We start from the raw sequence: 25,646 nt of genomic DNA, 5'->3' as shown, positions 1-25,646 counted from the left end.
TAGGCTCCCAGCTAGCGTTATCAGGAGTAGAGGAGTCAGAAAAGTGCATACAAAGAGGTAAATTTGGCATAGATCAATTGCCATTATTAAGAGGGAGGGGCCAGGCATGATGGCTCACACCTGTAATCCCAGCACTTCGAGGCCGAGATGGGTGAATTGTCTGAGCTCACAGGTTTAAGACCAGCCTGAGCAAGAGCAAGACCCCTATCCCTAAAAAGAAAAAAATTATATGTGTGTGTGTGTGTGTATATATATATAGATATATATATATATTGAAAGAGAGAGAGCGAGCGCGCGCACTTGTGTGCGCGAGCTGGGTGTTGTGGCAGGAGGTTGCTGTGAGCTGTGATGTCACAGTACACTACCGAGAGTGACAAAGTAAGACTCTGTCTCAAAAAAAAAAAAAAAAGAAAAGAAAAGAGGGAAGTAGTATTCATGAAAGTCATATTGAGAGGTTTAGTAGAATAATGTAAGTAAAACTATGAGGCACAACCATAGCACAAGGTTGCAATGAATGGAGGTAAAAACACATAGGAGTTTTATCAATGAAGAAAAGACACTGGGGTAATAAAGCCAGTCTGGTTCAGCAAGGGATGCCCTAAGGACATAAAAAGACCTCCAGTCCAAGTGGTGTTGTTACTGGAAAGGGAGGAGCTCAGAATCTCCCCAAACACAGGCTGGACTAAAGGAGATTCTATTAAGTGAGCCCAATAGATGTGTTCTGCTTTAGTGGCAGAGAAAAAACACAATAAAAGGAGAAAGCACACCTTGGCAGAGTTCTGAGATATCACTGTCAGGCAAGCCAGGAACTTGTTTTCAGGTGTTGGAGGAGCACCAAGCTGTTTCATAAGAGTGTCGGCATCTTGAAATAATTTCTTAAGTGATCCCCACGTCACCAGGGGTGCCCCTCGTGTTTGGGGAAGGGGTACTCGCGGATTCTTCTGAAGACTCATCTGTTCAAAGGGCTCTTGGATCGGCTGTGGGTTGACATGGTCCTTCCCACTTGTGTTTGGTCCTTTTTGTAGGGAACCACGCTGGTCCTGTTGGTGTGGAAACACATACATATCCTCTCCCCCATGTTAAGACTGGATAAGGTCCTTCCCATTGAGTCAAGTCTAAGAATTTTACGAACACTTGTTGATCCTTTGGCCATGCTGGCTTGGAAGCTTTTTGAAAGTGCTGTTGAAATGTAGAAAAATTATCAGGATTCCAGGTGAAAAGATTAATACTTATAAGGGCTTTGTTGATAGTATCTCTGGGGTGAGCAATACGGGGGTCATATGCTCCTTTTTGTTTTTGAATATAATTTTTTAAAGTGCAGTTAGCACATTCAACAATGGCTTGTTGGCTTGGTGTCTGTTCCTCAGTGGTTAGGATGCCGGCCGCATACACTGTGAGTGGCAGGTTTGAACCTAGCCCGGGCCTGCTAAACGACGACGACAACTACAACAAAAAAATAGCCAGGTGTTGTGGCAGGCACCTATAGTCCCAGCTACTTGGAGGCTGACATAAGAGAATTGCTTAAGCCCAAGAGTTTGAGGTTGCTGTGAGCTGTGATACCACAGCAACCTACCAAGGGCGACATAGTGAGACTCTGTCTCCAAAAAAAAAATGGCTTGTCTTGTGGGGTTGTAGGGCATTCCTGTAATATGCTGAATTTGCCAAGTAAGAAGGAAGTTTTGAAAAGTATTACTGGGATAACATGAGCCATTGTCTATTTTTAGTTTCTTGGGAATTCCCATTATGAGCAAAACATTCTAGCAAATAGCAGGTGGCATGGTGAGTTTTTTCTCTATTTAATGATGTAGTAGGGAGATACCTGCCATGAGTATCAACAGTGACATGGATAAATTTAAGTGTTTTATATGATATTTAATGCTTAACATCAGTTTGCCATAGTTGATTACTGTGTAAACTTCAGGGGTTGTAACCTTTTCCTAGGGAAGGTCCTTGGACAGCTCGACAATCAGTACAAGCTCATACTATTTTTTTTAGCAAGTTTAATAGGTAATTTGAATTGATATACTACTGCTTTGATACTTTGATGAAAAGCATGAGAGGCTGTGGCTTACTGAATGGATACTGTAAATATTTCTTTTTGAGAAACTTGTTCATTACCTAAGGCCAGAGAGCCTGGTAGTGTAGTATGGGTTCTGATATGGCTGATAAAATAAGGATGTTTACAATTCTAGGCTTTGTAATTCTAAAAATAAAGCAAGCAAAGATGAACGGGTTTTGACTCCTTGACAAGGAGTCTATGCCGGGGGACTGAGGAACTCAGGGAGGAGTCCTCCTCCGAGCAAACCTCAGGTCTGTATTTATTATCATAAAACAGGAAGAAGTAGATAAAAGCTGCTTATCAGACATCAGCACTGATAGGGAGGGCATGGAGAAGATCAGATAGAATGTCTCCACCTTGTTTTCACAAACACATACCTCAAGCACGACCTCTGCCTCCAGTGTCAAGAGACCTTTGGAATCCAGAGGATCTTTGTTGTAGCACTTCACATATATATTCTCTCTTGGAGGTCAGTTTTCTGCCCTCCTGCACATATACAACTCACATACCATTCTGTGCCTCTTTAGGTCTCTCAAGCAGAAAGCAAGCCTATGCTCAAGGTCAGGGGACAATTTTACCTCCACTGCCCCATTCCACGGAGGGACAACAAGGAAGGCAAATGGACTTAGTGCCTCCCACCCAAATGGGAAAAAAGGGTGATGCTTACTTGTAGGGCTGCCTGGCACTCTTCCACCAGGCCCTGGACTAGATAGTACTTGGCTTCTGCTAGCAGCTCCTCGATCTCCCGGCGGCTCTCAGGCAAGGGGACTGCTCCATCTCGAAGGTAGTTAAGTATCGTACCAAAGTGCTTTCCACACCGATCAATGAGGATCCAACCTACACAGGGAAGAGGACAGCAGAAGGGTCCTCAAAGGTGCTCCTCTGTGGGGGTGGGAGGTGGCGCTGAGCACAGCAGGGATGTCTCCTGGCTCCCTCTACTTTCCAGGAGAGAGTGGGACCTGAGAGAGCTGAGGCCCTATCTACCTGCCTACCAGCAAAAGGCTGAGTAGGCTCTGCCCAGACGCCATTGCCACAGCCTCCAGGTCCTGCTGGCTGGACACAACTACAACCCCAGCCTACTCTGGTCTTACATTCTGTTGGACACCAGGACCTCTGAGGCTTAAAAATATGTTTCTGAAGTACTCTCAAATATCCCTTAGATGAAAGCATTCCAAGAAGTACCTGGTGAACCACACACCTGGACCAAAGGGCCACATCCCAATGAAGGGAGAAGAATTCTGGGGTAAAAAATATCTAATTCCTCTTTCTACAAAACTTCATTTAGCCAAGTAACAGAGCCATTTTGAAAGAAGCACAAGCCTCATTCCCACAGACTGCAACCGCTGGCTCGAGAGTGACCCCCAGACACTCACCAGCCCTATACATAGTACTATCCCAGAACCTCCCACAACAAGCCCCCAGTAGCCAGTAACAACAATTGGTGAACACAGACTTGGCCCTCAAGCAGCTTAGTTAACATGGGGAAATAGCTTTTATTGGATTGGAAAAAGTTCCCAACAGCTGACCAAATCAGTCACAGTGAAAAATTCTTGGGGGTGAAAGCCAGGAAGACTACCCCTTTGCTTCTCAATGTCCTTTCAATCTTGTGGCTGGCCTGATGGCCTAATATTCTACCACTAGAGAGCCTAAGAGTTCAAAACTCCTCTATTAAGGCCGGGCACAGTGGCTCATGCCTGTAATCCTAGTACTCTGGGAGGCCGAGGCAGTTGGATCCCTTGAGCTCAGGAGTTAGAGAGCAGCCTAGGCAAGAGTGAAACCCCGCCTCTATTAAAAAGAGAAAAATCGGTGCTCACTTCCACAGCACATATACTAAAATTGGAACAATACAGAGAGGATTAGTATGGCCCCTGTGGAAGGATGACATGCAAATTCGTGAAGTGTTCCATATTAAAAACAAACAAACAAAAAAAACAGAAAAATCGGCCAGGTGTGGTTGGCACCTGTATTCCCAGCTATGGGAAGCTGAGGCAGGCAGGCAGGATGGCTTGAGCCCAAGAGTTTGAGGTTGCTGTGAGCTAGGCTAAGGCCATGGCACTCCACCCTGGGCAACGGATTCTGTTTTAAAAAAAGAAAAACGGGGAGGGTATTTGGAGGAGGAGACAGAGGACTCAGGACTAAGGCCTGGAAAGAGGAGGAAGTATAGGCAAGGGACATAGGAACAGAGCAAACACCAAGTATCTCCTGATGAGGTTAAGTCCTAACTTTCCTGACTAGCAGGGCAACCTCAGGCCAGGGGCACAAGACTCCTGCCCCCCACAGATGAAAACACCAATGCAAAGGGCAGTGAGGAGTTTAAACTGGAACCAGGCATTTTATAACATACTTTCCTTCCCTATTTGTGCCTAGTTTGAGAAGAGGCCAGTACTTCCACTTCTAACCCCATCGTGCCCTGCCTTGAGTCCTACTCAGACCTCTAGGTCCTAGATCAATGGCAGGGGCCAATAAAAGTCAAGAGTAGCAATGCATACTCCAAGGTCACAAGTCTACCCACTTCCCTCCATCCCTTGGCCCCTAAATGCAGTCCCTGCCAAGCATTCTCTCATGGTCTTAGGGTATAACTAACATTTTTTGCAAGAATCACCAGGAAAGTTTGATATCAAGGCAACTTCCATGTTCCACTCCTGAAATTACTCAGCCTCAAGTTTTTGAACCTTTTGATAACGGCTGGGACCCCGCCTTCTGAGCCTTCTTTCTACTCTATATTTCCACAGAGTGTGCTTTCCTGAGTACAATCCCCAGTGGGGCAGACACAGTGTGATTGTGCAGCCTAAAGTCAAACCCTGGTTTCAAGAAAAGAAGAGGCCTTCATGTGGCTGGTAAATCACATCTAGGCAGTGATCTTCAGATGTTATCCTACCCATGTCTACATTCAAGACAACGAAACATGGACTTAATATCTTACACAACTCAGATGTCTACAGGGGCCAGCAAGCAGCATAAATGAACACAGTACAAATGCTGAGGCCCAGGGCTGACCTGAGAGCATTTGCCCCCTCCTCCGCAGGGGCAGGCTTTTCTTGCTCCAGCCAAAAGAGGCCAGGCAGGAATATGGGCCCAGGGTAGAATGTGCTCTTCCTCCAAATGATGCCAGAAATCCAGATTTTTGTGTGACTCTCCTGATTTTTAAAGAATAGTACACTAATTAAAATAAAACTGTCATCAATCTACCACAGGACAAATAAAACACACCACAGTTGAAATAGGTCTGTAGGCTACCAGTTTGCAGCCTGCGTTATCCTCAACTAAGTACTTTTTTCTCAAAAAGCTGACATGGTGTAGATAGACTAAATTGTCTTCTCAACAATTTTTTGGACATTTTCGACAGATCAAGTACATTTTCCACAGATAAAAGTAAAGTCTCAGTGAGGTTAAGTGACATTCCAGAGTGGGGAAAGTAGGACTAGAAAGAAAGAAAAAGTAAGGAACTCATAGGAAAACTCTTTTCACTGGAACTGAAAAGACAAGTAGAACCTTAGCCAAGAAATAGCAACGAACTCAACTCAGCTGCTCTTGTACATTCTGCCTTTGATGCATGACAACTCAGCTGCACACAAAGAGCAAGGTCCCTGAAATCAATTATCCAAGTGACAGCTTAGAGTTTCCTTAAATGAATAGGCAGACCATGACACTGGGCTCCAGCTCAAGAATGCTATCAGGAAATGGTTGCAGAGAAGGAATCATACTTTAGACAAATAAGGGCAAAGAAGCCAAGCACACTCTCCATCAGGTTTCAATTAGCATTTTGACTTTAAATATTTGAGTTGCTTTCAAAGCAAGAAGCTTTCCCTTTGAAAGTCAGCCTAAGAGCCTAGCATGTAGAAAAGCAAATGGAAGTCAAGCAGCCTCTTGGTTGTGGGGGTGTCCCTCCTGATGTCATGAGGGACGAGAACTATTCGTTTTGGACCAGATAATTTTTTATTATTGAGGAAGCCATCCTGTATGTTGTAGGTACTTAGCAGCATATCCCTGGCCACTACCCATTTGATGGCAATAGTACCTACTACAGGATGTAACAACCACAAGCACTCTGGGAGGCCGAGGCGGGTGGATTGCCTGAGCTCAAAGGTTTGAGGCCAGCCTGAGCCAGAATGAGACCTTGCCTCTAAAAATAGCCGGGTGTGGGGGCCGGCTCCTGTAGTCCCAGATACTCTGGAAGCAAAGGCAAGAAAATCGCTTGAGGTTTGAGGTTGCTGTACGCTATGACACCACAGCACTCTACCAAGGGTGACAAAGTGAGACTCTGGACTCTGTCTCAAAAAAAAAGAAAATTATATATATAATAGCTCTGATTAATTGGATTTTTAAAAAAAGTAAACACATCAAGTATTTCACCAGAAAAACAGGAAAAAACTCATGCCTTTTTGTTCAAGTGACTTTAATATTTTTTGATAAATAAAACTAGTTTTAAACCTGTTACTAAAGTTCAGATGTTTAAAGATTATAAAACTGCCACTTCTGTAATACTTCTAAATTTTGCTAGCTTTGACTGACTTTATGCTCTTGATTTTGAGCTTCTGAATTCTGAGGTCAGATAGGTTGGTGGTTGTGATGAGGCCTAGGGATATGTTCTCTTTGCCTAAGACAACAGCTACAAGGTACAGTCTAGCCCACATGGCCCCTTCCCAGCTCCAACTTGTTTCGCCCCCTTGCTATTCTGAGAGAAACTGAATGATCCAGTATTCTTGCTTTCTGTCTTGAACTCTGCACTTGGTAAAAGAATTAAGTACACAGATAGGTCATGTCCTTTACAGCTATCTTTGATGCCATGTGGCCATGTGAAACTTAGGAGGACAAGGAAAAGACATCAGAAATGATGCCTATGTTGTGGTTTCAAAACAGTTTTCAGTAACTCAAAAACTTAAAAGTCATGTTATGCTTCATAAAATGTCTGAGTCATTTATAAAATGTTTAGATTATCTGGGAAACTGAGACTTTGTCAAAAAATAAGATTTTGCCTTTTAAATCTTCTGATTATCAGTTTAAACGATTAAGTTTATAGTAAACTGTGATCCTATTTTATGAAAAGTGGTTTTTTGAAGAACAATTAAACAAAATAAATAAATAAATAAGCAGCACTGTGTAAGAAAGGATCTTGTGTGGTAAATTGTAACTGATTAAGAAAGCGACAGAAGGTTTGAGATGTTTGTAAATTCTCTGTACAGGTTAAATAGAACTCATAAAAGGAAATTTACAAAGGAATTTATATGTGATCCACTTGGCTATGTACTGCCTTTGAAATCTTTTTGCTTGTGATCCTGCTTAAACAAATGTTGGAAGCCTTTGATATTTGACAAATCTTCCAAAAATCAAAATTCTAAATTCAGTTGGTTTTTTTTTTTTGGAAACAGAGTCTCACTTTGTCACCCTTGGTAGAGTGCCATGGCATCATAGCTCTCAGCATCCTCAAACTCTCAGGCTCAAGCGATTCTCTTGCCTCAGCCTCCCAAGTAGCTGGGCACCTGCCACAACACCTGGCTATTTTTTTTACTTTTTATTTTATTATTTTTTTTTTTTAGAGACAAAGTTTCACTTTGTCACCCTAGGTGGAGTGCCGTGGTGTCACAACTCACAGCAACCTCCAGCTCTTGGGCTTAAATGATTCTTTTGCTTCAGCCAACCGAGTAGCTGGGACTATAGGCACCCGCCACAATGCCCAGCTTTTTTTTGTTGTTGCAGTTTGGCTGGGGCTGGATTCAAACCGTCACCCTTGGTATATGGGGCCAGCGCCCTACTCACTGAGCCATGTGCTGTGCCTATGGCTATTTTTAGAGACAAGGTCTCACTCTGGTCTCAAACCTGTGAGCTCAGGCAATCCACCCACCTTGGCCTCCCAGAGTGGTAGGATTACAGGTGTGAGTCACTGCCCCCCAGCCTTCTAAATTTGGTCCCTTTGAAATATTAGACCACTAAAAGTCTGAGAAAGACATATTAGACCTATTTAGTGTGTCAAAACTATATAAAAAATATTGTCAAATATAAAATGATAGTTAATTTTCTATAGATTGTTTATATATACATATGTTCTAATATTATACAATATTAGTCTATGTTAGTGTTATGTTATCAGTAATAATTTTTTTTTTTTTTTTGAGGCACAGTCTCACCATGTGAGCCTTGGTAGAGTGCTGTGGCATCACAGCTCACAGCAACCTCAAACTCCTGGGCTTAAGCGATTCTCTTGCCTCAGCCTCTCAAGTAGCTGGGACTACAGGCAAGCACAATGCCCAGCTATTTTTTTGTTGCAGTTGTCATTGTTGTTTTAGCTGGCCTAGGCCAGGTTTGAACCCACCAGCCCCGGTGTATGTGGCTGGTGCCTTACCCAAATGTAATGGCAAGGTTCTCTTGAATAAAAATTTCTAATAACTTTAGAGATCATATACCATTGGACTAAAAGCAAACTTCTAGAACTTTTAATTAGAAAGCTAAAACAGAACAGAAATTAATTACATAGGAGTAAACTAATTTTTTATGACTTTTTGTTTAAAACATTACTAATTCTTTCTGTGTTCTGTTTTCCAGAAATCAAGAAAACCCTTTTCCGTCTTTTGAGCTATTTATAACTTTCAACAATGTACGTACTTATAAACAAAATTTTAAATATTTATTTTTCTCTCTTTTTGCTTTCTCCAGAATTTCAAAACCATTTATAAGTATTCTTTTTATTTTATTTTATTATTATTTTTTTTTTTGGAGACATAGTTTCACTTTGTCGCCCTAGGTAGAGTGCCACGGCATTATAGTTCACAGCAACCTCAAATTCCTGGGCTTAAGCCATTCACTTGCCTTAGCTCCCTGAGTAGCTGGGACTACAGGCACCCACCACAACATCTGGCTATTTTTTTTTTTTTTTTTAAGAGACAGGGTCTTACTCTTGCTCAGGCTGGTCTTAAACTTATGAGATCAAGCAATCCTCTGACTTCAGCCTTCCAGAGTGCTAGGGATTCCAGGTGTGAGCCCCTCACCTGGTCCTCATTTGTAAGTATTCTTAATTTCTGACAATACAGTTATTTATGTAAGTTCAATATGTTTCTTGTATAAGACAAAATAACAAACACTAGTTATTTTACCAAGGCTTTGACTACAATGATAGAGTTTCAGAGCATCCAGACTTAATTAGAAAATTAAAGTTGACTTTCTATGGTCAATAAAAAGCCTGTTGGAAAAACTGGCCAAATACCTCTTCAATAACATATCCTGATCTGCAGTAAAAAAAATGTGACTTTCTGACAGGTCCTGGAATCCCAATTTACTTTAGAGATCTTCAGAGAAGAGAAATTTACCCAATACATACAGATATCTAATGACACAAATAAAACCTGGGCTCATGAGAGTCTAACCTGAGATTCCTTATAAAAGGTTCCAGCAAAGCCAATTTTAAAAGAAAAGAAAAAGCCTAAATGACTAATATTCTTACTGCACTTTATACAAATAATCAGACCCAGTATACTGAAAATACAGTTTATTTTGACAATTAAATTGATTCTACTGTAATTTATTGTGAGTAAAATGGAAAATTAAAGAAAGAAAAATATAATTCAAAAAATAAGAAACTGTGGCCCGCCTATATTACATTCCAGCCTTATCTACAATGCAAGCCTATAAAATGAGACATAACTATTTAACTAAACTGGTCTGTTACCAGGACTAAAAGACTGGCCCCAAAATAAAGAATTTATATACAGTAGTCAGATTTGCTTAGATTTGCTTTTTCTTCCTGCTTCTTAGCCCTGAGATAACATATTAGGTTTTAATATGTAAAATCTTTTCATTTCAAAGTAGACACTGAAAAAAAAGTAAGTTAAAAATATTTACCCCCAAATTCATGTCTCTGACATATTTTGGAATGACTTGTCCCAGAAGTAACATTACAAAAACTTCCTGAAAATATTTATCCTAATCTATAGACAGGGACCAAAAAAGCATAATTAGAGATTTGTCTCTTGACTCTAAGACTGATAAGAAACTACAAATGCCTTAAAGACTCCACAAAGATCAATAGTTGGCTACTCTAAAAAAAAATCTGTACAGTATTAAACACTATCTATTGTGCCTATATAGATACCTCAGGAAAAATCAGAACCTGAATAAAAATTTCCCAGTAAAAGGTATGGTTACAACACAGTCTCACAAGTGGTCCCACACCCAGCTGATTTTCAGAAATATTCACTTGAATTGCCCAGAACTTCAGATGAGTTCTAAAGGTAAATATTATCTTAAAAACTATGCTAAGACTATAAATAAAAATACTAATATTCTTATTGCACAAACCTCAGCCCTAAAACCCAGAACTTGTAAATATTTATAGGTGATTGCTAAATGATTTCATCTCTTACCCTAGGCACAACCCTGACTTCATTCATGTCAGTGTAAAGAAGCCAGATTGGGCCACTGTTTTACTTCTTTGCCCCGGAGTAATTTTTAAGATATCTTCCAGGTCCTGTATTCCAGTAACCAAGAAACCTACTAACCTTGAACCCTCCACCCAGGAGGGCCTTCCTGCCTTTTCAGACCCTCCAGCAGATAACCTTCAATCTCTGTCATGACATGCCTAGCCACCTCAGTTATAATACACCACACTTTAAAACTACTTTTAAAAAAGCGCCTTGCCCTGCTTCCTGAAACCTACATACATTCCAGTTGATGACCAGGTTATCCTCAGAAAAAAAAACCTGACAAACAACTCAAAAAAAAGTAGCCTGCCCCAGAGACGTTCTACTTACTTGTAATCCCTACAGTAGTCAAGTTGTTTAAATCACATCATTCCCACATCTAGCCTTATCCCTCTGAGAAAAACCAGTGAACTCAAGCTGGACCAGGAGACTGCAGAACTATGTGGAGTCAAGAGTTAAAAACTTCAGTTGTTCAAATAAAAAAATACATTATTCTCAGACATCTTTGTTACTATAATTAGTGTGGCTACTTTGTTGTCTTTTATTAACTGTGCTGCATTCCTTCCCAATATAACTTTAAGCCTATCTTTTGCCAGAATAAGTTCAATCCCAAGACAAATACAGTAAATGATAGCCATTATTTCCATTTAAAATCCATTTTATAGATATACAATAGGAGTAGGAAATAAAAGCACATATAATGAGAATAAGATGGAGGACAGACATAACACAGCTGGTCTAGTTGGTTTAGGTCCGGCCTGAACTTCAATGTCTCCCATTCTCACTGTTTTATAAATTTAACTCCCACCCTAAAGATGCCTATCTGAACAAGTTTAAGTAGATTAACTAAAACAATTAACTTTTAAATCAAAATGTTATTATGTCATGGGTTCTGCCAACTATTGTTTAAAATGAAGAGTTAACATAGTCTTCACTTTAAAGTTAAATATATGAAGCTATAATTCTGGAAATGGAAAAACAAAACAATCTTAAATAGGCTAATCTCACTGTTCTCCAGAATCCTGGCCTTCTGACAAAGTTTGGTGGACCTATCCCCGTCTCTACATACTGACAGTGACAGACAGTTGGACCCTCTTCTTCCCATAGTTGAGCACCTCTGAGGTAGATCAAAGATCTAAATGTAAAAAGTTTGAGGTACCACAAGATACCATTAAAAAAGCTAAGGCAAGTCAAGACTGGGAGGAGATATTGGTAGCAAAGAACTACAAAGAAATACAGTCTAGAATACCCACTTCTACAAAGTAGTAAGAAAAGAAAAAGTAAAATGTTAATAAGATGCAACCAAACGGCTAATGAACTGCTCAACACGCATAACCATCCATAGAGTATGGTTCTATCAGCTACAGTATACTTCTAGAACGGAACACTCCTCCACTGGGAAATGTTTCAATTAGAGCTGTTTATTCATGGATTGATCTCACAAGCTAGCAAAAGCAAAAAGGACACAAACAATATAGCACCATTCAAATAAAAACTCTCCACTTAAAACACACCAATAGCACATTTTTAGGGACATAAACAGCTGTGGTAAAATTAACACTTGGAAAGATACACCTATGGTTCTCAACCCTGGCTCAATCACAAAGAATCACCTGGGGAGCTCTTCTAACTCCTGATGTCTCAGTCACACCTGGCCCAATGACACCTCGCTCTCTGTCATGGGACCCAGGCACCAATGCTGAATTATTCAGGTGACTCACCATGTATCCAAGGTTGAGAGTCACTTACTGACCCCAAAGTCAGACTATTTGGTTACCTCTGAAGGGAGAAAGCCCATTGATACAGCTCATGCTTTATGCCTGGGTCTGAGTGGTGACACAGGGGAGTTTGTGGTATTATTCACAATTTAAGAGCTCTCAAGGTATTTCAGAATTTCACAAAAGAGCATTATCATTTAAGGCAGAAGGGTGGGAGATCTCAGGGAAACTCCTAGATATTGCAGTTTTCCCACAAATTACACTGGTTTCTCAGTTCTTTAGGAGAATGTGCTGATAATACTATGAATGACTCTCACTTTTCAATCTAGTGTATATACTAATTCCAAAACCATTAGCAAGAGATCAGAAACCACATGGGGTGGGGGAGGGGAAGTACTGTACCAAGCAATAGAGATGAAACAGACAACTACAAATGAATACTAAATGGAACTTACTGTGAAAGGTGCTTCCTAACTCTGCGAACAAATGGCGATGCTAACAAAGACTCCGGTAAAAATTCTAGCACAGTAAGAAATGAATCTTTCCGGGGTAGAGTTCTGTGAAAGTTCTGCTCATTTCCACAGTGTCCTCATTATCTTAGAAAAGCCACTCCACAGGGGATAATGCGGAATTGCAGCACACTCAGCCATGAAGCCCAGGGACGGCAGCCAAACTCTGACACACCTCTTCCGCCATTTCTGCACCCCACCCAGGAGACAGCTAAAGCCATAATTCAGTTTCCATTTATTGAGTTATCCCAATGTATCAGGCACTCATGTGCTTTCTAATGTCCTCATTTAATCCCGGTTAACAACTCAGCAAAGCATTATAATTCACAATTTGGGAAATTAGGAAAGAGGCTCAGAGAAAAAGTTACTTGCCCAACATCACATTACTAGTAAATAGCAAATAAACCAAAATTAGTACAATGCCTAGCATACAGAAATAGCTCAATAAATGTTGGCTTATCACCACCAGGACTCAAATGCAGGTCTGGCTAACTCTGGCTAACACCCAAGTTTTTCTCCATTTAGCAATTACATGCACATGGTACAAAACTCAAGCAAGCAAAAAGCAAGGAACAAAAGGGAGACTATTCTACCCACGGTGGACTTGGGTGCCTAGGAAGCAATCATTTTCTTGGGCATCCTTCAGAGATTTCTAGCAACATGATACATATATTGTTGGTACCTTCAAAGCCCCTGTCCTTTAACCAGCCAAGTGCTACTGCTGGTTTCACTTATCTGGTTGAGCTGCACTTGGCATTTCTGCCTTTTTGCAGCACACTTCATTGCAGCTGATAGGCTTCCAGCCCCAAGGCCAGAATGAAGCTGTAAGATGCAGGAAGTCTATTCTGACTGACAGCCCCAAAGGTGTACTTGAGGCACCATGTAAGCACGGGTTCAGGCTACGCAACGTTCTCTCCAAGGGCAAACAGGACTGCTCTGCCGGGTACAGATGATGGCTAGAAGACCAACCAGCCTGACAGCCCATCTCCTTAATGAGGTCCCCAAAAGGAATTTGGTGAAGCTGGTGGTTGAACTGTAAGGCTGCCACTTAGCTTTAAATGCAACTCAGCTGCTTTTCCTAAGCACCCTACCCCCAACACTGGGTAAGACAAGGAAGAAAAACCACAACGATTCTGGGTTCTCAGACAATGCCCGTTTCCTTGTGTAGCTGGGATGCTATTGTCTCGATTTCCACAAATACTCCTGGGCAATATGGGGTATGGTACAGCAAAGGGGACCCACTCCCTCATAAGAAGCTGAGGCGCTCCAATCTTATTTCACTGCTGCTGAAAGCAGAACCTCAGCACTGCAGCATGGCCCTCCCCAGGACACTGCAGGAAATGCCCTAACCCAGGGGTCCTCAAACTATGGCCTGCAGGCCACATGCAGCCCGCCAGGTGTTTTTGCCACAGCTGCCTGTCCTGCTTAGCAGCCAACTCGTCCTGGACCGCAGTGCGCATGTGTGGAATGTGCGCCAACTCTCCGACTCTGCTCCTTCTCTGTCTCTCCCCCTCTGGGTGTTTTTGCCGTCCTGCTTAGCAGCCCACTTGTCTCAGCCCGCAGTGCGCATGTGTGGAATGTGCCCCACACTCTCCAACTCCACTCCTTCTGCCTCTTGACTCCTCCTCTCAGTCTCTGGTGTAATTGGAGGAGTCACCAGGTTGCCTGTGCAGAGCCTGTTGCTTCCTAAAGACCAAGGTAAGAACAAGTTAGGATTTATTTTTTTTTTTGAAGTTAGGAGGTCTTTTTTTTTAATTTTGCAGTTAGTAGGGCCTTTTTTTTTTTGCAGTTAAGCGGGGCCTTTTTTTCCTGAAGTTAGGAGGTCTTTCTTTTTTTGCAGATAGGGGGCACCTTTTTTTTTGAAGTTAGAAGAGCCTTTTTTTTAAGTTGGTTAGTTGGTTGGGAGTGGTTTCTAGGGGGGTTGCATCACAGTGATAATGCAAATAGTCAGCGCTTAGTGCTAATGCAAATTATCAGTGCTCAGAGGTAATGCAAATAGTCAGAGCTCAGAGGTAATGCAAATAGTTGGTACTCAGTATTAATGCAAATTGTCAGCAGTCAGTGTTATCGCAAATGGTCAGTGCTCAGTTTTATCGCATGGGGGCCCCAAACTGGTAATCTGCCTAGGGCCCAATGGGAACTTAATCCAGCTCTGCAGACAGCCAAGGAGTAGGAAACCCAATTTAATTGACAGTAAGTGCATTTATATTCTGATTGCTATTCAGTTGTGTATGATGTTGTATGTTGTGTTCTGTGTAAGCCCCAGTTCACACTGTTGCCATCTCTGAGCAGTGCAAATTCAGCCATATGCTTGTATGGCTGAACTCGCATTAGATGAAGAAGAAAAAAGGCATAGGTGCCTTCTTTTTTCCTGCAGTGAAATCTGATCACATGGGTCTCTCACCCATGTGATTAGATTCCTGTGCGAGTTCACAGATCATAGTGCGGTTCGCACAGGGTAGTGTGAACTGGAAAGGTGGTGGAGGAACCGGCTCTGTAATCATGCCTGTTCCCACACCGCATCAGTGTGAGCCTGAGGTAAAAGCGGAGTTCCACCATATGGGCACTGGCGAGACTGAAATGTTGTGGACTGGCAAGGCAGCATTGATGGACACTGATCAGACTGCATTGATGGGCAGTGCAGTCTATATGTCTCTGTGTGGGCAAAGTTATTGCTGGTATATTGTTTTTGGAGCACTGTGTATATAGATACATATATATATATGTATTTTACTAATAGCAATTTGAGATCCTTAGGAAACAATTATATCATATCAAGAAAGAGAAAAATTGACTCGAGTGTAGGATATTCAAAGAACAGTTGGACTTATGATTACTTTTTCATGCAGTACAAGGAGAAAGCTATGTGTGTGATATGCCAGAATATAGTGTCTGTGTTCAAAGAATACAATTTGTGTCAACACTATCAAACTCAACATAAAGATAAATATGATTGGTCGGAGAAGTGAGAAAAGATAAAATATTAAAACTGAAATATACATTGACAACTCAGCAAAATACTTTTGTGAAGCAGAAACAGATAAATACTTCATCACTGCGAGCAAGTTTTCAAACTGCCAAGCTAATAGGTGCACTGGCAGACCATTCGTGGAGGGAGAATTTGTTAAAGAATGCCTTCTTTCTGTTGCCAAAGAGATGTGTCCAGAGAAGGCTGATTTATTTAGTACAATGAGTCTTTCAGGACCCTCAATTACATGAAGGATTGAAGAAATGGGAGACAATTTGCATCAGCATTTGCAAAACTCCGCAAAAAAAACTTTCCTATTTTTCCTTGGCACTCAATGAAAGTAATGATGTTTGTGATTCTGCACAACTTCTAATTTTTATTCGTGGGACGAATGACTATTTTGAAGTCACAGAAGAGCTTGCTGCACTGCAAAGCATCAAAGGAACAACTACAGGAGAGGATATCTATGAAAAGGTTTGGCAAACTGTGAATAGTTTGGAGCTGGACTGGGCAAAACTAGCCAGTGTGACAACTGATGGTGCTCCTAGCATGGTGGGGTCTAAGAAAGGAGTAATTGCTAGCATTAACCAAGAGATGGACAAACATAACCATTCTCATCCAATAGCCATACACTGCCTCATCCACCAACAAGCACTGTGTAGTAAATCACTGAAGTGGGACTCTGTTATGAAAACTGTGGTATCTTGTGTTAACTTCATTACAGGTAATGCACTAAACCTGTACAATTTCAGGAATTTCTGTCTGAGCTAAATGTTGCCTGTGAAGATGTTCCGTACCACACAGAAGTCTGTTGGCTGAGTCAAGGGAGAGTTTTGAAACATTTCTATGACTTACTTCCACAGATTACAGCTTTTCTGCTTTCAAAAAACAAAGAAGTACCAGAGCTCAATGATGCAGAATGGAAATGGCACCTTGCCTTTCTGACAGATGTAACAGAGCTACTCAACAGTTTCAATGTGCAACTTCAAGGAAAGGGGAAGCTCACCTGTGATATGCAATCTCATGTGAAAGCATTTGAAATAAAATTAGGCCTCCTCATCAAACAAGTGAAGGAGGAAAATTTCTGCCACCTCCCCACAACTCAAAATCTGTTAGCGGAAAATCCATTGGTTGCATTACCAAATAAAACATGTGTGGATTCACTGGAAAAGTTGCGAAAGGAGTTCCAATTTAGATTTAAAGAGCTTCATCTCCATGAACAGGACATACAGCTTTTTCATAACCCATTTTCTGACATTGAAAATGTGGATACGATTTACCAAATGGAACTGGCTGAACTGCAGAATTGTGACTCTCTGAAAGACACATTCAAGTCAAGCAGCCTTCCTAATTTCTATGCATCTCTCCCCTCTGAGACATATCCTAATCTCAGGAACCATGCACTCAAAATGGCAACCATCTCTGGCAGCACTTATGTCCATGAACAGACTTTTTCCAGAATGAAACATCTGAAATCTCCAACCAGATCTAGACTAACTGATGCACACTTGCATCACTTGTTATGACTAGCAGTGACAAATATGGAACCGGACATTGACCACCTCATTAGCCAAAAGCAGGCCCATACTTCCCATTGAAACACTGGTAAGTTTGTTGATTTAACTTTACTTGTTCTTCATTTTAAATATTCTATTTGTTCCCATTTTGTTTTTTTACTTCAAAATAAGATATGTGCAGTGTACATAGGAATTTGTTCATAGTTTTTTTTTTAACTATAGTCCAGCCCTCCAACGGTCTGAGGGACAGTGAACTGGCCCCCTGTTTAAAAAGTTTGAGGACCCCTGCCCTAACCTTTGGGCAGGCAGCCTGAGCTTCTGCCCTCTTAGGATCAGAGAATGAAGTGTGGCACACCAGGCTTACGTTCCCTTATCCTTATCTGCTTATGTCAAAACTCACCCACTTTCCCCAATGTCCCTAGAAAGGTGGGACATTACCACAGAAGGTTGATCTCAGAAACAGGTACAGTGGGGCAAGCCAGACTGTGCTCTGGCCTAATCTTAAGCAATTTCAGGCCAAGGAACACAAGACAGAGATATTTTAAAACCTCATGTGACCTGTCCATAAGCCCAGCCAGGAAAGATATACCCCTTTGCCAGGTACAATTTGTTCCAGGTAGAGAGGAAGTAGTTATGGAAATTCTTTTGTCTTTTACTAACTTGACTTTCCACAAGAAAAAAATACATATGCACTGAATATCTGTGTATCAAATACTTATTATGTGCCAACAGCCCCATAAGGTGGGAATCGTTGTGCCCCTTTCGCCTGATGAAGAAAATGAGATATCATAGGCCCCTGGTTAGGATCACCAGACACTAAATGTAGAGTTGGGACACAAATCCATCTCTGAGCCCTTGTGAAGGCCCCGTCCTAAGATGACAAAGGTCCAGAGAAAACACTTCTGCCCAGGCTTGAGCTACACTTTGAAGTCACAGAATCACTGCAGAGAGAATGGGAAGGAACCAACGAGGGTGGCTAGTCCAGTCTCCATTTTACAGGTAAGGAGGCTGAGACCTAGAGTGGAGAAGTGACTTTCTCAAAGTCACACAAAAAATTAACTAAGTCAAGACGGTAGGAGTCTCTGTCTAGCTGCCTCCATTCATCTTGTGGTCTTGGGTTTAATGTCACCTCCTCAGGTAAGCCTCCCCTGAGCACATCCCCCAGACTAGATCCCACCTCCCTGCTACTCACTCTCAAGGCTCCTTGCACACCAAGGTAATGTTACCAGAATTTCTTTCTTCAGTAGGTTCTTGGTCTCGGGGATTTGAAGAATGAACCCATGAACCACATATCAGCGGTAAGATAGGATTTTATTAGACAGAAAGGAATACAGAAGGAGTAAAAAAGCACCAGAACTTCTGGCAAAGGGAAAGACCCAAGTTCAGAAGTCTTCCGTGGGTCTTTTATGTAGAGGTGTATACTACATTTTGGCCAGGACTTGGTAAGTGGAAAAATACCTTTTCAAAATTAATGAGTGTATTAATAAATGAATGAATGCAGTCCCTTGGCTGGGGCAAGGTTATTAGGTCTTTGCAGTTTTTGTCTCTGGGAAGGGATTAGGGTGTGTGCTCTAATGGTGGAACCACCCCAAACATTTCAGGATGCTTTATTCTTGACCCTGCTAGAGCCCAGAGGGTATGGCCTAGAAAGGGCAGCCATTTGTGCCTAGAGATGGGAGTCTGATTTCTGAGCTCATCTGGGCCTAGAGAATGGGGGTGGGGGTTTCCTGTCCAGCCCTGAGGGGGAGAACCCTGTATCAATACTATTGAGCACACGAACCAGGTCTGTACCTGTGTGTGTGACTACCCATTTAGTGTCTAGTCTTTTGGATTAAAGCCCTCAACCACAAGCATGTCTCCAGTGCCTAGTATGGCGTCGAATGCACAACCAGAGACAGGCACCTGGTGGTGGGCTTACCTTCACTGTCGGTGAGCACTTCCATGCGCCCACTGAACATGGCCTTCAGCATGGTGTCCTGCTTGGTAAGCGTCTGCATGGTGGTATAGTAGAGGGCTCCACCCACATTCAGCTTCACGTATTTAGAACTGGGGCTTGTGCCCTTGAAGGAAGTGGTGCGGGTAGCAGCCGCTGGCACCGCCGAGCTCACCACACTTTCTCCTGACATCTCTTCCTGCAGATGGAGAAGACACAAGGTCACAACACCAGGCCTGGTTGACCTCTTTCAGCCTGTAAAATGTGGGCTGAATCTGGCCTCCAGATGTGTTTTGCTTGGTCCAAGTACACACTGCATTTAAAACTTAAAAGTTTACTTCCATTGTTGACAACTCAGGAAACCTCACCAAAAAAATCTGGATTTTTGACTTAAAATCAAACGCCAACTGGGCCAGCAAGACAACTAGTGGAAGCTGGGGTACTGGCCGTCCTCAGAGAGGAACATGTATCCTACAGTTTGTGCCAAACCCCACCCAGAGAGCTTCACACGGCTGATCCCACCTGCTAACCCAATAGGCACACAAGTCTGCCACTAAGTCTTGTGTTGTAAGAACTTCCTTTATGCATAATACCCCCCACCCTCCACCTCAAACACACACACACCCTAGTTGCATCGTAAAACAGTCCAAAGCACTGCCTAGGTCTATGCTTCCTTATTGCACCATCAACAGCTAAAAGAGGATGAATCAAAGATGAAACAAGCTTTTATAAAGTTGAATGGTATCCCAGCCCACACTCCTAATACTTCCTAGAAGTAGTAGTAGAAAATGCTTCTGGGGACTAAACAGTAAACTCTTGGAAGCACATTACTGCAAAATTAGATTTTTCATTTTTCTTCTCCCTTCCCCATTTGTGACCATGAAAAAATTATAGACTTCTTATAGTAGTGACACCCCAAATGGCAAGATCCTGTGACAGCCTCCCAACAGCACTACCAGCCCTCGCATATATCCTAAGTCAAAGAAATGGATGTAGTGTCTGATTTAAGCAGGGCTGGAAAAGAAGGCTGGCATCTGGACATATGTGCTTAGAGAAAACATTTCTTGAATGAATAGGTAAAACTGTAGAGCGGGAGAAGATGTCCACGAGTGGGTGGGATCTTTGCTGAATCTGGGCTGTAGTACTGAGAAAAAACAGCAGCCCTGACATCCAGGAGCTGGCCTGGCCCTCACAGATGGGCCTTAGAGTTCCCACTTAACAGGAGAAATATCACAACACACCACCACCAGATAAGATCACTCTGTGGTCATGTTGCAACTAGACAAAAATAAGACCACTACATACTCATGTCTGAACACAGACAAAAACACAAACATTATCCCCAAAACAAAAAACACACAACATTCTCCTGTCCTGGCTAATATGAGTTACTGCTGTTTCTTTGCCAACTGGAGCGTTAGCCTCATTCCATTCTTCCTGCCTTCAAGACAAGAATCACTGACACCCAATCACAGAATGAGCCCTTTTTCCAAGCAGCATTCAACACAGGGCAAAGCCCCAATTCTCTGAACCCTCCTCCAAATTACCCAACACAAGCTCAAATCCTCTGAGACACCCCACACCCTCAATGGAACAAGGAAATAAACCCATCTTTGTCTGACTACAGGTAAGCTCGGTGTGGTTTTTGGCTAAAGGGCACTGACCAAACAAATCTTTTTTGAGTAATTCCCAGAAACAAAAAAGATTATTTTTTAATTCTTTATGCCTTTCTATCCTTTCCAGACTTTCCACAATGACTATGTGTTAAAGTTATAACCTGTAAAACACAAAAGTCATTTTTTAAATGAACCAAGGCCTAAAGGGTGGCAATGACTAATGGACAGTCACAAGCAATATTCAATTCTCAACTCCAGGTTTTCCTACTCTTCTGGCTAACCCTCCCGAGTCCACCTCCCACAAGAGCAGAAAGGCCTGGAAATCACCTGCTGGGGAACTTGAGTCAGGGTCCAGCAAGTTCAAACACAAAAACCAGCCTCCTGAGAATTTGTTTTCTCAGTAAACTGTTCAGCCTTCAGTTTTACCAAAACATCTAAAAACAAAGTTTTCAAACCTCAGGCTTAGCTCATCTGAGTTCTCTGTGGCCTCATATAAAGAAAAAAAGGCCAAGAGGAAACAGTTTCCTCTCTCTTCCAGCTTTCTTTTGAAATCAGTCCCCAGAGACCTCACCCTAACATTTATGGCCAACCATTTGCCACAGAAAAACATTTTCTTCATGGGATGGTCAAAGAGGTTTATAAGAATAAAGAATTTCCCAAAATGTTGAAGATCTGGAATGGGGAAAAAGTCTTATACACATTTTGAGAGAGGGATTTATTAGAGAAATTTGTCCCCATACGGAAATACTTTTAGGCACCCCTTTCAAATCTCAATTTATACAATAAATATGTTTATGGGAAATGATCTGGCATTTTGGAAGACACCTACCATGAAACAGATAAAGTACATAAAGTGTACTTCATGTACAGTCATGGGTACACTCTGAGAAATGTGTCATCAGGTGATTTGTTCACTGTGGGAACATCAGAGTGCACGTACAGAAACCCAGATGGTACACCCCACTGCACACCTCGGCTGTATGGTACAACCTATTGCTCTGAGGCTACACACCCGGACAGCATGTTACTGTATTGAATACTCTGTAGGCAGCACAACGGTTAAGTATGTGTATCTAGACATACCTATACAGAGAAAATGTACAATTACTGTACAAAAGAGGGAAATGTGGTATACCTGCATAGGACTTGTGCCATGCTTGGTACTTACAAGACTGGAAGTTGCTGTGGGTGAGTCAGTGAGTGGCAAGTGAATGTGAAGGCCTGGGACATTACTGTACACTGCTGCAGACTTTCTAAACACTGTGTACTTAGGCTAAATAAAACATAAAAAAGACTTCTTTCTTCAATAATAAACTACCCTTACTGTATCTTTCTCACTTATTTTTAATAAACTTTCTAATTTTCAACTTTTTGATTCTATTGTAATAACACTTAGCTTAAAACCCAAACACATTGTACAAATGTACAAAAATATTTTAATATCCTTGTCCTGTATGCTTTTTCCTACTGGGGGGAGGCAGAGTCTCACTATGTCACTCTCAGTAGAGTGCCATGGCGTCACAGCTCACAGTAACCTCAAACTCTTGGGCTTAAGCGATTCTCTTGCCTCAGCCTCCCAGGAGCTGGGACTACAGGCACCTGCCACAAGGCCCAGCTATTTTTTGTTACAGTTGTCATTGATTAGCTGGCCAGGGCTGGGTTCAAACCCACCACCCTCGGTGTATGTGGCTGGTGCCGTAATCACTGTGCTACGGGTGCCAAGCCACTTTTTCCTATTTTTAATGGGGTTTTTTGGCTAAAAACTAAGACATACACACAGACACAAACCTTGGCCCATACAAAGTCAGGATCATCAATATTACTGTCTTCCATCTCCCCATCTTATCCCACTGGAAGGTCTTCAGGGACAATTAACATGTATGGAGCTGTCACTTCGTATGATAACAATGTCTTCGGAAGGGCCTGCCTGAGGCTGTGTGACAGTTTGTTGTTTTTTTTTAAATAAGTACAAGAAGTACACTTTAAAATAATGATTAAAATATAATACAGAAATACATAAACCAGTAACATTTATTTTCATTATCAAGTATTATATAATGTACATTACCGCATGTGCTATACTTCTATATGACTGGCAGTACGGGTCTATTTACATGAGCATTATCATAAACACGTAATGCTGTGTTGCGACATTCTGATGGCTATGTAGCTAGGTGGTAAGAATTTTAGTTCCTATCACAATCTTATGGACCACTATGGTAAATGTGGTCTGCCCACTATGTGGGACAACTGTACATTTTATGGCTAATGCTCTTTATTTATTTATTATTATTTATTTTTTTTTTGGAGACAGAGTCTCATTTTGTCACCTTTGGTAGAGTGCCATGGTGTCATAGCTCGCAGCAACCTCAAACTCTTGGGCTCAAGCGATCCACCCATCTCGACCTCCCAGAGTGCTAGGATTACAGGCGTGAGCCACCATGTCAGGCCTGGCTAACACTTTTTAAAGATAATCTGCACATAATAAAGTATATTTTAAGTGTACAGTTTGATGAGTTTTGATCAATACACGTACTTGGGTAGACCCACATTAAGTTGTCAAGGAGAGCCCCACCTCTCTCTTTAAATCAAGATTAAAAACCATTTCTATGGCTCCAGAAAGCCCCTCCCCCTGCACTTTTTACCACTTAATTTCTACCACACTTTTTTTTTTTGGAGACAGAGTCTCACTTTGTTACCTTTGGTAGAATGCAGTAGCAGCATAGCTCACAGCAAGCTCAAACTCTTGGGCTCAAGCAATTTTCTTGCCTCAGCCTGAGTAGCTGGGACTACAGGCACTGCCACAATGCCCAGCTATTTTTAGAGACAAGGTCTCACTCTTGCTCAGGCTGGTCTCGAACTCAATCCACCCACCTTGGCCTCCCAGAGTACTACATCACGTTTTAAAATCCAAACAATAATGGAAGGCAATTTCCATTTTGTGGATGTGGATGCCATGGCCCAGAGAGGGTCAGTCACTTTTTAAAGCCAGGAGGTGAGTCAGTAATGGGGCAAGTCAAAGACTTGTCCTGGCTCGCCCAGAGCCTATCATGCTTGGTATATTTAGAGCTATGACATATCAAGTTGTCAAGGAGAGCCCCACCTCTCTCTTTAGAAAGTACAAAAAGCCCTGAAATATGAGAGGTAATATGTGGTTCAGGATGTGGGGATCAGACCTATGTTTAAGCCCCCAACTTGGTAGCTATGAGAGTTGGGTGATATCTGAATCTAGTCCCATCCATCAAACAGGACAACAGCTTAGCCGCCTCAGCAGTGCTCAGCAAGGGCCCCTGGCTCAGAGGAAACACTCAAATGATGATGATTTAAGAACGCTCTCAAAGTCTCAAATTATCTTCTTCTCTTTGGAAACTGCTTCCAGCTCTAATGACAGACTGAATTACTAAGAGATAAAGGCAGAAACCATCCTGATCTAGCGTGAGACTATAGATTAGGAAAAGCTCTGAATCTTTCTGGAGCTCTCCTCCTCTAAACATCAGCCAACCAAATATACTAGGATAAGCCATTACAGAAAAATGTTCTGGCTGTGTTCATGTCCTTGAGCCCAAGTTACGGTGAACTGAGGGACCAAAGAAGATGACAATAAACCTCTCCCTACTATTTGTTTCAGAGGTTTTTGATCTCATTATTAATGAAGCTGGGGAAGGAGACAGCGAAATTGGTTATAAGAAACTGAGAGGTAGGCTCAGTGGCCATAGCACAGTGGTTACAGCACCAGCCACATACACTGAGGCTGGCAGGTTGGAACCTGGCCCAGTACAGCTAAACAACTGCAATAAAAAATAGCTGGGCTTTGCAGTGGGCGCTGTAGTCCCAGCTACTTGGGAGGCTGAGGCAAGAGAATCACTTAAGCCTAAGAGTTTGAGGTTGCTATAAGCTATGAGCCATGGCACTCTACTATGGATGACATAGGGAGACTATCTCAAAAAAAAAAAAAAAAGAAGGAAAAGAAAAAGAGAAACAGAGAGGTAAATCATATTTGAGATACTGGTTGAGGGTTTTATTTAATCAGAAGTTTATTCCAGTTAGGTGGGTAAGTCTAGGCTTCTCTCCTTCCCATTTCCATGAACATTCTATTGCTGATTTTAAATAGTGACTCTGACGCTAGGCATGGTAGCTCACACCTGTAATCTTGGCACTTTGAGAGACTAAAGCAAGAGTTATGCTTGAGGCCAGGAGTTTGAGACCAACCTGTATAAAATAGCAAGTCTCTATACATACACACCGAATAAGAAAAATTACCTGGGTAAGACAGTGCATGCTTGTAGTCCCAGCTACTCGGGAGGGTGATATAGGATGATTACCTGAGCCCAGGAGTTCAAGGCTTCAGTGAATTATGATTGTGCCACTGCACTCCAGCCTGGGCAACAGGGCAAGACCCAGTTTCTAAAAACTAAATATACAGATACTGGTTTGCCACTTGGTGACACATTCTTCTCAACCTGGGAAGCTTAAAAAATACTGATGCCTGAGTCTTACCTGTGAAAATTCTGATGTAATTGGTCTAGAGGGCTGCTGAGGCAACAAATGCTTTCGAAACTGCCCCAAGTGATTCTAATGCCAGCCAAGGCTACAACCCACGGATCTAAAAGTATTATAGCCCTTAATTAGGCAACAATTAACTCCATGATCTTGGCCCAGCAAATTCCTAAGTCACCTACACATAAAAACAAACTGAAGCACCATAAACAAAAGCAAGCCCCCACTTCATAGCTTTAAAGCTAGAGGCAGGAAGCAACTATATACATGTTTGAAAAAATAAAAATGAGGTGAAAGAAGAAAATTTTTTACTTGAAAGGCGATTCCAAGCAAGTACAATAGAAAAAGGGGCACCAAACCCTTGATCCTGTATCACTTCATTCTAAAACTGTCTCATTTTTGTAAAGAAAACTAGATT

The 25,646-nt window shown here is 41.9% G+C and overlaps 1 protein-coding gene and 1 non-coding gene across 9 annotated transcripts in view; one reads left to right on the top strand and one right to left on the bottom strand.

Moving 5' to 3' along the window:
- Positions 1-25,646, bottom strand: part of KCTD10 (potassium channel tetramerization domain containing 10) — a 41,742-nt gene that overhangs the window by 13,771 nt on the left and 2,325 nt on the right. For 4 of the 8 annotated variants that reach the window (XM_053590117.1, XM_053590118.1, XM_053590114.1 and 1 more), the window contains exons 2-3: positions 19,101-19,314; positions 2,727-2,896 (exon numbers count right to left, since the gene is read on the bottom strand). In XM_053590117.1, coding sequence (XP_053446092.1) covers positions 2,727-2,896; positions 19,101-19,314 — 384 coding nt within the window. Of the gene's footprint in view, positions 1-767; positions 1,041-2,726; positions 2,897-19,100; positions 19,349-25,646 lie in introns of those variants that run through there. The other 4 variants (XM_053590112.1, XM_053590111.1, XM_053590113.1 and 1 more) reach the window with 2 other exon arrangements.
- Positions 3,866-3,972, top strand: LOC128585131 (U6 spliceosomal RNA). Its single transcript, XR_008379876.1, has one exon. It is a non-coding gene; the product is annotated as a U6 spliceosomal RNA (small nuclear RNA).

The sequence above is a fragment of the Nycticebus coucang genome, chromosome 4 (assembly GCF_027406575.1).
Source record: "Nycticebus coucang isolate mNycCou1 chromosome 4, mNycCou1.pri, whole genome shotgun sequence".
Classification (NCBI taxonomy): Eukaryota; Metazoa; Chordata; class Mammalia; order Primates; family Lorisidae; genus Nycticebus; species Nycticebus coucang.
The sequence above is the reverse complement of the archived record's forward strand: the minus strand, read 5'-3'. Positions and strand labels throughout refer to the sequence as shown.